Raw genomic sequence first — 12871 nt, 5'->3', positions numbered from 1 at the left:
TTGGAGCCACTCATTTTTGTGGCAGGCAGCAGCTTCATCTCCTGCTCTCGGCAGTCAAGGAGCTGTGCACACTCTGCCCAAGGGCTCTGCAGAGTGGGACACACCCCATAGGAGCCTCTCTCTTTCCATTAACTACAGAGGGAGTCCGAGGAAATTATACCCTCAGCTAAATTTAGGTATTGTGAATCCCCTCCCCACATCTGAGTACATTTCATACCAGGCCGATCTCGCAGCAGGGAATGATTAGCTGAAGTTAAGCATCTGTCAATTCACTTTAATGAGCAATAACTCGTGGCAACCTGCCATTAGCTTCAGTTGAATAGCTTTTATTTTTAGCTGGTGTTGCTCAGATGCAGCTTCCATCCAACATGTGCTGGGAAAGCTGACATCCCAAAGTAGTCTCCAGGTCTTCGTTGTGCCAGTCAGAGTGTCAGGGCTCAAGAGCTGCAGTTCCTGGAGGTCAGAGAAAAGTCACTGCAGTTCTGGGAAAGTTTCAAAGAGTGAGATAAAACCAAAAGCCTGGAGAAACAGCACAGAGGCGCATGGTCCCCAGAGACCTTGCAAGAAAAGTTACTGAAATCCTGAGAGCGTGCTGAATGAGTGAGCTGGGTCTCCAGGGACAGAAACAGCACAAGGGGAAGGCACAGAGAGAGAGAGCCTGCTGAAATAAAACATGACTTCAGTACTGTCCAAGAGTGCCTAGTGAGAGGAACAAACGCAGAAGTTCTCTATTGTATCTACTGCTTCATGTGGATCTAGGCTTTTGTCAGAGGTGACCATAGGGAGGGCACGGGGAAAACAGCAAGATGAGTCCTCAGGTGAATATAGGGCAGGGTCTCATTTCCTCCAGAAAGGAAACCCAGTTTAACTCAGGAGCTGCTGCTGAAGCAGAAGGCTAAACATGAAGGCAGAACATGTGTTTGTGCCTCCAAAGAGACCCTCAGGAAAGTGTTCAACCCAGCCCAGTGGCACCAAGTGCTTGAAGAGCAGCTGGAACACCTAAAGTCCTTCCCTCTGAGTGTCCTGATCTGGAATGGGCTTCCACAGAACAGCTTATAACTGTTACAGATATCTACAACTTCTCTGGCTGGAGGTTGGAGCCTTTTTGTCTCCATGTACCAGCCTAATTCATCCTGCTTCAGAGTCCCATCTGAGCCCCCACATAAGCTGCTGTGAATTCACAATAAAAATAATAAGAGGAAAAATATTCAGAGAGAATCAACCAACCTGTTGGTGAGATACTCCTAGCCAGCTCCTATCCTAAAACACTGTGAGACAGGAGTCAAGGCAGGGCAGTAACATACCTTCAGGGGAACCTTGAAGCAACATCTGGTTAGAATAGGCTTTTACTGAATGAAAAGGTGTGGAAAAGCTCAGAAATAGAGCAGTTGCTCCACACAACAGAGCTGGAGGCCAGACACAGAATATGTGTGCACTTGACTTCATTCACCCCTTCCCTTGTCTCGAGTTTGTGCCCAGCACAGGTCCCAGACCAGCCCCAAGCACAGTGACAGCAAGTCCAACACATCTGCTGGGAGTGCATGTCGGAGCAGCCTTCCCGTAATGCCTCACAGCTGGGTGAGCAGATTGCTGAAGTCAAGAGGCACGCATTTCTTTAGCAAAGAAAGGAAATAAAAAGTCAAGACTAACAAGATCCAGAAAGGGCATGCTTTCTTTTTTTTTTTTTTTTTTGAACAAATCAACATTTATTTCAATGTAGTGAAACAACTTGTTGAAGCACTTCTCTCAGTTCTACTTTACATTTTGTATTTACACTGTCCTCATTCTGTGACAAAAATAAAATAATCTCCAACCCTGAAGTTTCCAGAATAAGTGTCGCTAGCAGCAAAAATAACAAAGCCCCAAACACAAAGCAAAAATCCCCCTTGATATATTTTGATGGGAGATTTTTGCATGTTCCATAAAAAAAGTTTTAACCCTGAAACTTTATGAAAAGCTATATGGGATGACAAGGAGGAAAATGTCACGTGTTTGAAGCTGAACGAGAGCAGCATTTGCTGGCCTTTGCAAGTACATTGTTACTTTTAGCATAAGGAACTGTGAAATGCTTAGACACCCACATAGAAGCAGACTTTTAAACTTTGATCAAAGCAGTTCTGCTCTTCTGGGAGCGTAAGGGTACCAGAGTCGGCAAATGCCATCTTTTATCCTGGATGTTGGGCACAAAAACAAACTTTATTACACATGGTTTCCAAGCAGCTGTTAGTAAAACACAAGCCTTATTCTTTTGTGAAGTGTCAAGGGTCAGCTTCATTCAACAGCTTCCAAATTGAGCTACTGTAAGAATTTTGAAGTAATTTCTCAGATAAATGACATCATTGATAAGGTCAACTCTGCCTTATACTTGAAGTCAGCAACCTCTGGGACAAGGTGGACCACTCTGCTAAATGGGGGGAGAGAAGGGAAGACAATGATATTTAAGTGTCATTTAGGTCTCCCTATCTCAAAGGAGGCTGTGGCTATGTACCCAAACAATTCTCCACGGAAACAACAGAAGAGTATCAGTGACAAACTTAGAATTGGAAAAATAAAAAAAAAGCAAGAACAGAACCCAAAGCTTTTTGGGATAGGAAGAAAATTTGCATGTTGAGAAAGAAGGGATTGGTTATTAAACTTTCCAGGCACACAGAGGGCTCGGAAAGCACAGAAAACAAGCAGAACAAACAAACACAACTGTGTGCATCTTTGCATCAGCTTCTTTTGCCAAATGCAGTAGCTTCCAACATTCAGCAGCTGCCTCTTGCTTTCTAGTGCTGTGGAGTTCTCTTTGGTACTTGGAGGCTGTGAGGAGCTCCGGGCAAAGAGAAAGTCTTTGTCCATTTACCAACCAATTCCAAAGGCGCTGATCTTGAATAACTTTACTAAGCAAGAGTGACACAGATGTCTAGCAAAGGGGACTTTTCTCTTAGTAAAGTTGTGGTAGGTGCAGTGGAAACCCAAGGCAATCTACATGCTTGTCAATTTGTGCCTAGGTAAGAACAGAGTCCTCCATGAACGTCTCTCATTTGTTCACTCTTAAATTATTCAGGCTCTGACAGCCCCTGAAAAGAAAAGAACGGAATAAGGATAAGTTGCAAGCGGCGCAGGGCAGGAGCGGACACCACGTAACCACCAAGAACAACGAGGTTGGGGTGTTTGACAACAGACACACTGCAGCTGCAGCCTCCAGGGCTGGTGCCCAAAGCAGCTTCCTCCACGCCCTCGTCCTCCAGAAACGCCAGCAGAAAATACAAGCTCACAGCAAAGGTACTGATTGGGATGAATTAAAAGAAGGCGTGAATGAAGTCAATGCAAACAGCGGTTTGGAAATAAAACACACAGATAAGAACTGCTGGTGCTTGTGACACTTTGCTCTTTGAACACAGCACAGGGAGATAGCTAAGCAGCTCGGAGACTTTTAACTGCACACTCAAGACTATCAGTTAGGCTTGTGGGAAGCTTTAATTCATTCAGCTTAAGTAGCAAACCCAGAACACCATTTGCTGTCCCATATAACAGGCTCATGCAATCTGCATCTTGGCTTTTCGTTTGACAGCTCAGCAGGGAGCAGCTCTGTGAGGAAGCTTCCCCGTGATGCCAGTCAACAAGTTTATCAAATTTCAGGTGACAAAGTCACTATTACACTCTATCTGCGTCAGCAAGAAAGATGGACAGGAACTGGAAGTCTCAGAGAGCATCTGCTACATGGGAACAGGAGAGCTCGCTCTCTGCAGCACCCTGCTGAGGTCTCAGCCCTCTGAAGCTGTGCCAGTGCCTTGACCCAGACACCAGCCTTCCCAGTGAGGCTAGTCCTAAGAAACTGATTGATTGTGACTTCTGAAGGGCCACACAGAGTCACCCACAGTTTTTATGGTGCCTACATATTGTTCCTTAGGGGAAAAAAAAAAAATCTACATCCAGCTTGGCAGAGATGTGGAGAAGTGCCCCACAAAAAGTGCTTCATTCCCTTCTGCATCACCGAGTCTCATCGCAAACAGCTGTAAAAATGCTCTACCAAGCACTGTGTCCAATAAACTTTCATTACAAAAGCCATCTTCTCTATTGCTGTGTGGTTACTTTCTTTTTGCTCCATCTTTCAAAGGAAGCAGGAAAAAGAAACACTTGAACACAACAGCAAGGATTAGTAGCAGAGGCTCTTTGATTCTACTAAGGCTTTGTCGAATACAGGTGACCTGTTAACTGCATTTTAAGATGTCTGATCACAGATATCACCTGCCTGACCTTTTAGTATCTCCAGGACAAGTGACTGCAGTGAATATTCAGCAAATATCAGTCTTTCAATGTTTGTCTGGAGCTTGCCACACTGCCACACCAAATTTTACAGCAACACAGTTCTGAGCAGCTACTGCCCTGCCATAAGCAGTATGGAATGCTCAAGCCTGGGTAATTTCTCTGATATTAAGACAAAGTCAACCAAGATGCTGCCCTCTGCTCGGCACCTGCGCCCTGGGAGGAGCTGTGCTCTGCTAATGTGGAGCTGAAGTTACCACTAACATTCAAAGCATTTGACTCCTTCTTGCCTAAAGCTATGATTTTCCTTGTGCCATCCAAGAAAGAATCCCTTGTTGATTAATATTTATTTCATTTCCTAAAGAAATCTATTCAGCCTCCACATGCTTCAGCTGAGAGCAGTGTTTGAACACTGTGTTGATCCTCAGAGTTCAAACTGTAGAAGGTACAAAGAATACCAGACTTGAGGCACTTCAATGGTATTCACTGTGAATCATCATTTTACATTGTACCACTCAGACACATTTGGATCTAAAATACATTTGCATTTCTAATTAAAACAGATTACCATTAGCAACTAAAGAATGTCTTAAATCAGAATCCCTAGGCCATAAAAGCTAATTGCACGATGCTAAAACTGGATTTCAAAAATATACATATTATACCCCCTGCAGGATTAATTAGGCAACATCTCTTCAAAAGAGTCCTCAAAAGTGTATTTATTCAGCATGCGGTGAAATTATACTGGTTGTGCAACACTTCCCATGGCCTGCCTCGGCTCACGCTCCCGTGGCAGCAGAGAGCTGAGCCTTGTTCATCAGGGGTGCTCAGCAGGGACAAACTGGATCCAGGAGTGCAGTCCATGAGCAGGGACACACACAGGAGCAGGAGCTGCTGCTCTGGCCACAATCAACCAGCACCCTGGAACAAGGAGATCTGGGGTATGTGCATGATGTGCTCCCCAGGACATGCAGGTCCACAAAGAGGCTGAAATCAACTGGTGGACATCAATCTGGAAGCTGTAACTGCTGATGATCTGATGCTCAGTTGGTCACTGGTTTCCTACATGACCTCAGGGAAGGTTCTAAGTGCTGACTGAGCTGTAAAGTGCTTTCAGAGAGGCTACAGTGGTACCACATACCTAGAGGATGTGAGAAACCTCTGCTCACCAAAGCTGCATGTTTCTTATGAAGGGATGAGGAAAAAACCCAACACAGTCTATGAAGTCCTTGGCTGCTACAGTCTGTAGCTGTAAATGTCAGCAAGCCTCAACAACATGAAAAAGTGTTCTCAGAAGATTTAGCTGTAGCTGGGGATGTGCCACTCCCAGTTTTCTTCTGTGCTCTGAGCTGCCTGCTCCATGTGAAAAACGAACATGGAAAAATTCTCAGAAAATGGTGGAGACACCTCCACGGTCACTAAATCCAGTCTCTTATCATCACAGTCAGCCACAGTCTATCACTTTCCCAAATGTTTACTTCAATGTTTTCTTGTGCAACTGAACAAGAAACTTTGCTCAAAACTCACACATAGACTACTATACTTGTGTTTTCCTGTACACAGCAACTTTAAATTCCCATGTTTCACTTATTTCCAATACAAAAGATAATCTCCAGAAGAAACCATCTACTGGTTCCTCAGGATGATGTTTGCTAATGGGTTCCCAGCAGGTCTGGCTCCCAGGCTTCACTCCCTTATGGAACTTCACAGCCTGGAATGTCATTTTGCAGGGGATCCAAGATTTCAAAGCTGTTGAGCTGTTCCAGGACTAGCAATGGCTGCATCACATGGGACAACCAAGTGCACTGGGGTGCAATAAGGGCAACAGAATAGCAATTACTGATTCATCATGTGGCAACACACAAAACAGGAGACACACTTTTTCCATTTTCCAAAAGCAGCCACAGTTTCTGTATACTAAAGCAGTGCCCACAACCACTGGGAAGTACTGGGAGGTCAGGGAGTAAAATCCAGTCAGGACTTTCTGCAACATAATCTTTTGTGTGCTACATTATAAAAAAAATAAATGACAAATACATAAACTGAAGTATATATAATGGGTTTCGCCCCATCAAAGAGAAGAAACCCTATGGCTGTTCTATTGTTAACTGCTGTAATTCAGCTTGCAGGTTCTATTTTTCATCTCATTAGAACTTCACTGGAGACATTCTCATATTTTGCCCTAATTATACGAACGAAGCCCACGTGATGTGTGTGATTCCCAAGTTCTCAGCCTGCTGGGGAGAGCACTGTGGGGCTGCTCCAGGACAGAGGCTGAAAGAACACGAGGCAGGTCAAACTCAGCAGGAGACCCAATGGGATGCACTAACTGCCTTTGATTCAAGGACTGGTTTGTGTTTCAGCATAAACAGCCACATCAAACAACAGGAGCTAAGAGCAAACACATTAATTTTTGTTTTGTGGTTTTCCAATGGCAAAGAATGGTCAAGGGAGATGATTTCAAACTTATCTCATTAGAGGTAATCGCATTATTTCCTAATAATTCTTGAAGTCCTATTTGTGATCTATGCATCTTTTTAAAGAAAACATCCAGATGTGCTTCTATAGTTATATTAAAAAGTAACTTCACATGACACAGAATTGTGTGATGCAATACGAGCAATTGAACTCTTCTGCAATAGCAACTGATGCAGTGGCTAAACTGGCAGAAAATTGGATTTCCTTACTGAACTGAAAACCACAGGATCTGTAGATCCCTGCTGTAATCACTAACTGCCCAACCAATTCCTCTCTTTTGAAAAGAAATTGCAAGTTTTGCCAGATATAAAAATGCTTTCATAAAGCCTGTTAGCAGACGAGAATTAGACTGAAACGCAACAGTGTTCTGGTGTGCTTGAGAAGTATCTTGATGCTATTTTTAGACTGAAAACTTAGGAAGTTTGGGGGGGTTACGTTTGAAATGATAGATTCGTTTTCCTAACACACACAAGTTTTAACAAGGTGTGTGCTGAAACATAACAGTTTGGGAAAAAAAACCAAACAAAATCCTTCTGGGGTCATGTGAAATAACTGCCTTTTTTTGTTTGACTTCAAAATGGAGAGATTTTATATCAGCATCCGTGCATTGAATTCCTGAACAATACATCTATCTGGCGCTTATTTTATAGGAAAACAGCATGTTTAATTACCCCACGTCTTCACACTGAGCAGGGAGAGTTACCCAAGCTATATTTTTCACAATTATCTGTTCTCTTTTCCTAAGAATAAAGTCTCCTTTCTTCAGGTTTTTGACAAGATGAATAAAGCCTTGTGGGTTCTTATATGCTCCTTGGAGTAAACGGGAAGTTTTGGAGCTTTGCCTGCATAAAAGCAAATCCCATGTTTCTTTAAAGCTGGATGTATTTATAAAAGTTGAAAACAACATAGCAATCTGAATAATAAGGATCCCCACCACATATTCATGCCCAGAGTAGTAACAGAAAGCTGATGTTTACAGCTCTTTTTCACATATGAATTAATATCTGAAAGTTTATTTTCTGTACCACTTCTGCTGCATCTTGTACATAACCTCACGTCAAAAGGCTGCAACTTTAGTCACAACAGGGAGACATGAAGCCAGAGGTTGAGGAGCCAGCTTGTATCAGGAGAGTTAGAGCTGCCTAGCAGTGCATGTAACTTTCAAGAGAGAAAATAATAATACTGTTATTGCTTGGATCTTGGAAACTGAGAGAAAGTTGCTAAAGCATCCCAACACTGGCACTGACATGATAAACATTTGATTTACAGAAAGTAGCTGGTGGCAGATGAGAGCAGTGAGCACAAAGTCATGTGCAGCAACCAGCACTTCTGAAAAGCTCAAACATTCTGTGCTCTTGAACAATTTATTCTTGACAGAAATACAGACCCAGTGAAAACGTGACCTCCTGTATCTGTGAACAAGGTTCCTACCCTCAAGAAGCTCTCATGCAAACAGGAGGTTCAGAATATTTACTGCAAAAGACTGGCATGGGGACTGTCAGTCATGCTTTTGGGACTTGCTTAACTGAGGACTGCGTGTCAGGAAGGTGTAGAGCAGGTGTGAGAAAACAGTTTCACACCAACAAAAAGAGTGATTCTTTTTTATCTTTTTGCTAACAGTATCCACCTTGTCATGTTAATCCTGCTTGCTCAACTGAGCAGCATTTTCATCAACTCTTTTGTCCCTTCCAATAACTCTCTGCTGTGACCTATTCTGACTCCTGACTCAGCCTGCAGAGGTGGGAAAACACAGGACTTGGAAGAGATGCTCCTGTCATGGGCTAACCAGTTTTCTCTTAACAGAACTGGAAGGAAATAACAACTCTTTCAAACCTCTCCACAGCCATTTGCTCACGAATTTGCCAGGACAAATAGCAGAGCTCAACTCTGGCATGAGAGGGAGGGAGACTGCCTACAGAGGACCAGAACTCTTGATCCTCTTAACTTTGCTGAGATACAACTAATGAGCAACAGATGGACATCACCCAAGGAGTTTATTTGGGAAACCTAAGAGTTTCCTCATATTTCTCATTCAAGAAAGACCGGGAAGCAAAGCAAGCTTTGGTTGACACCCTTTATTTTACTATTGTTTTCTCTTCTGCCTCAATTTTGACAGAGCTGCTTTGGCCATGCATTCCATTGTGCTTTACACAGTGCAACCAGGGCTCAGCCTGAAGCACTAAATAAAATATGTTCAAATTAGGAAATGTTATGGGCTTGAATATATTACTGCAGATCACTCTCTTGCTACCACTCAGCACAAAGGTACCAGTTCCCTTAGCAAAGCTCTGCAGCTCCCTGTAACAGTGTCAGCACCTTCTATAAAAAGCACCATCAGATCTCACTTTTTACCTAATGAAGAAATAACTTTTATTAATGTACTGTTGACAGCCCTTGTGATGATGCTGTTTTCCTAACTTCCAGTTAAGGCTCTGTTTCTGCCCAGCTAGGAAAGATGTAGAGGGTGGCTGGCTGAGCCCCCTTCACTGTACTGAAGTCATCATCACTCTGTCAAGACAAGCTTTCTTCGTTCATCTTACAGCAAAGATCCAGTAACAAATCAAAGATTTAGGCAAGAAGAGGAAAAGGAAGGAAGGAAAGAAAGAAAAAGAAGACAGTAAAACAGAAAATTGCAGAAAGAAGACCGAAAGTGTAGGAGACAGGACCAGCTGGAGGGACAGAAAATTTAAGTAACAGCTTTACTAGGAGCTTAGCACAAACAGAAACCCACTCAACCTTTCAACTTTAACACACTGAGATTTAAGGTTTGACATTCAGGTTAAGTTTCTTTAGTTCTGAAATCAGAAGTTTGCATACAACCAGCAGCCTACTCAGAAAAGCAACTGCTCGAGGAGGCAGAGGATGTGCTCTTCATCAAAGCCAACACAGTGCATCCATTTAAATCCATCCTCCTGGTTTCTGGCTACCCTCAAGTAGAAAGCATACTATTTCCTATCCAGAAGCCACACTGCAGCATAATATTACTCATTTGAACTCTAAACTTAAACTGACAATTGATTACTTTTAACCACAGACCCTTTTCTTTGTCTGTACCTGGTATACCCACAGCCAGCCCAAGTCCATCAGATGGGAACATCTGTCTCCTTATGTTCAAAGAAAAGCATTTCCTACACCTTGTTTGTGCTCTCCACCCTCCTGGTGAGTGAGATCCCAGCATGTTCTAGTTTGGGCTAGAATTGAATGAGTTGAACTACTGCAAAAAAATGTCCTCTAAATAAGGCCCTGGGCAGCACACAGAATTTAATTTCCAGGTTAAATCTGAGACACTGGTAGTCTTTACAGCTCCCTGTGCATCAGAGCCTGGAATTTAGTCTCACCCAATGTCCATGTTCCCACTCACTGATCAGCTTCAGAGCCCTGTGCAGAAGGTACTGCAGAGGAATGGAACGCACACACTGGACTTGGCTCTGTGCTTAAAGGCAGCAAAGTTTTGATCTTCTCACACCCAAGGCATGCAGCCATTTGCTTTAGAAAAGACATTTCACAAAGCGGGAATCCCTCTCATCTCTTTATTTTCCCTCTTTTCCCTTTTAAATAATTTCTAATCTGAACCACACAGATAACTGAGAAGATAGACTTCATGTTAAAAAAAAAAGGTATATTCAATTGCAAATACCAGGCTGATTTCTAAGGAGAGTTCAATGACTTTCTAGCTATGAGAAGACCATCAGAATTTGAACCCTCTTACCAGGGACAGCTTTGAAGCATTAAGAAGCATTCTGTTACACTAGGTCACTTTGCACTTCTGCATGTAGCAGATACAGCAAAAAGCCTCACTTGGACACTCTTGGCTTAGTAAGGCCACTGTCCTAAAGGCTATGCAAGTGTGCTGCTCCTCGCTTACCCCTTTTTATGGCTGAAAGCAAGTGACAGACTCTTGCTCTGAGGCACTCCTATATTAGGATTCATATCTCTCTATACTGCAGAACAGAGAGTAGTCCTTATTTAGTTCCTGCAGGCAACTATCGGGGTAAAAGCAAAATTGCAAATGGTATTGTCAGTTGCTTTCTCTGGATGGATCCCAGCAGCTCTGTACATGGGCAAAGCCGACAAGATCAGAAACTCACCAAGAGAAACAAGCAGAAAAAGCAGCATCAAGATTGCTACTGCTGCAATAGACAGTGGAATACTAATGCAAAAGAGTTTGAGTCATCTGTCAAAATCCTTCACAGAAATGCCCAGTTACACAAAACCTACGTATTTCATGATACACAGGGGACCTTGGGTTTGTTTTTTTTTCAGCTCTGCATTACTGTGCTATTTAGGAGATCAAGCATCCACATCACTTCCAAGCTCCATGGAGAGCAATGATGGAGCTCATACCAACTATTTGAGCACAAAACCTGTGTCTGACACAGAATACAGGCTCATTGTCACTATTTCTCTCATCAGACAGTTCTTATTCACACAACAAAACCTACTGGGGCTGTTGCAAAAGATCAAGATAGATCAGGCACTGGCACCAGGAAAAAGCAGAGTCGAATTTCCAAAGGAAAAGGTAAGGTCACCTATGTGGCAGCACTGAGAATAGCTCTGAGATGCTTCATACTCATCTTAAATACAAACTACATTCACCTATTTGCACTGTAAGACTGAGATCAGTGAGAGGCCCTCGGATGAACAGTGTGCCTTCTCAACTGATCCCTGACAACACAGAATACATGAAGTTAGAGCTTCAAAGCTCTGGCTGCCACATTTAAGTATCTCCAAGCTTAATGGGAGAAGCTGCCAACAAGGGCACACTGATGCTGTAATCTGGGGCACCTGAATCCCGTGTCAAATGTCAGGTTTGTTACCTGCTTAAGTTCAGGGAGTATTTCCACCATCTCTATTTTCTATAATAAACACAGCATGACAGACAGCCTTTTAGAACTTTTTTCCCGAAGTTTACAACCAAGGATAAGAAAGAAGTAAATCAATCTGTATCACAAAACACCTTCTGTTACCAACCCAGTAAACTAGAACTGCAAATACAGTTAACATTTCAATTGGAGAGAGAAGAGCCAGCTGTTTCCCCTTCTCTCCTGCAAGAGACCTCTGGAGGCAGGACAGGCAGCAGGGAGATTTTAATCCCTTAGAATCAACATTTTCAAGACCAGAGCTCTGTCAGAGAGCTTGAATACTGCTCCAGCCTGCTGCATGGGCCAACACATTAAAGCACGGGCTGTCCAAGAGACTTGGCTTTCACAGTGGTTTAGTACCACAACCTTTCTGCAGGCAGCCCTACCCCTACAACCAGATTGCATGTTCCTTCTTAAAGGCTGCAAAACAGCGGGGTGTTGTGCATTGACCTCAAGAATCATTTCCTTGGCATGAGGTCGTGAGTTGTGAGTTCTCCCCAGGCTAAAAAAGATCACTTCTTACGAACTAGTGGCAAACTCCATCACCAACTAGTTTGCTGCTGTCACCACATAAGTGTGACTAATTCAGTAACTGGGGAAAGAGGGCTCCTGCACTGCAAAGGCATGCCTCAAGAAACGAGCAGGCCCACCCGTCCTTAATGTCATCTTTAGTTGGTCTTTATTTGGGTTCCAGAGTTACCAAAAGACTGCATGCGAAAGCTTTAGTTATTAAAAAAAAAAAAAAAAGGCACAAAGCAAAAGCCAAGTTTTGTTCAAGACATTTTCCTTGGCCATTCAGAGAACGGGAAACGTTGAGATACCACAAGCAGATCTTTGAAAAACCTCACATTATCCAGAACAGGTCTAAGAGCCATATCGCAGCATAAAGACTGCAGGCTGAGAAACTTTCAGTCAATGCATCTGAGCTGGGCTGTTCCACATAAAAGCCAGATTTTGATTTTATTTTTACAAGGCACTCCAGCTGCCCTGGCTTTCCCACATCTCTCTCAGCATTTCAGCTCAGCCAGCTTCCCCAGACCTTCCCCCATCACCATTCAGAGATTTGTGAACTGTGAGAAACAGATGTTCTCAAAGCATTTTGCTCGTACTCGAGCCCAAGTAAGACTAGAAAGGAAGGGGGGGGGGGGAATAATTTAAGCAAATATTTCTCCCCGCCCTATTGACCCTACAGTCCCAGCGTGTTTTTTACGAGCAATGCTAAAATGTAAAACTATAACTGTAAAACTGTGTCAACTCCTGCCCTCTCGCTAGCGGTGCCC

The 12871-nt window shown here is 43.2% G+C and overlaps 2 protein-coding genes across 3 annotated transcripts in view; both read right to left on the bottom strand.

The window, feature by feature from the left end:
• LOC128790932 (kalirin-like) overlaps positions 1 to 12871 on the bottom strand; it is a 77047-nt gene that overhangs the window by 63687 nt on the left and 489 nt on the right. The window lies entirely within an intron of this gene.
• Positions 1691 to 12871, bottom strand: part of LOC128790931 (kalirin-like) — a 406721-nt gene continuing 395540 nt past the window's right edge. Inside the window, exon 36 of the mRNA XM_053948138.1 lies at positions 1691 to 3062. Within this exon, the coding sequence (XP_053804113.1) occupies positions 3046 to 3062 (17 nt within the window). The 3' untranslated portion in view covers positions 1691 to 3045. The remainder of the gene's footprint in view (positions 3063 to 12871) is intronic.

Source organism: Vidua chalybeata, chromosome 7 (assembly GCF_026979565.1).
Source record: "Vidua chalybeata isolate OUT-0048 chromosome 7, bVidCha1 merged haplotype, whole genome shotgun sequence".
In the NCBI taxonomy this organism is placed as follows: Eukaryota; Metazoa; Chordata; class Aves; order Passeriformes; family Viduidae; genus Vidua; species Vidua chalybeata.
Note: the sequence above shows the minus strand (reverse complement) of the source record. Positions and strands in the feature narration are given on the sequence as shown.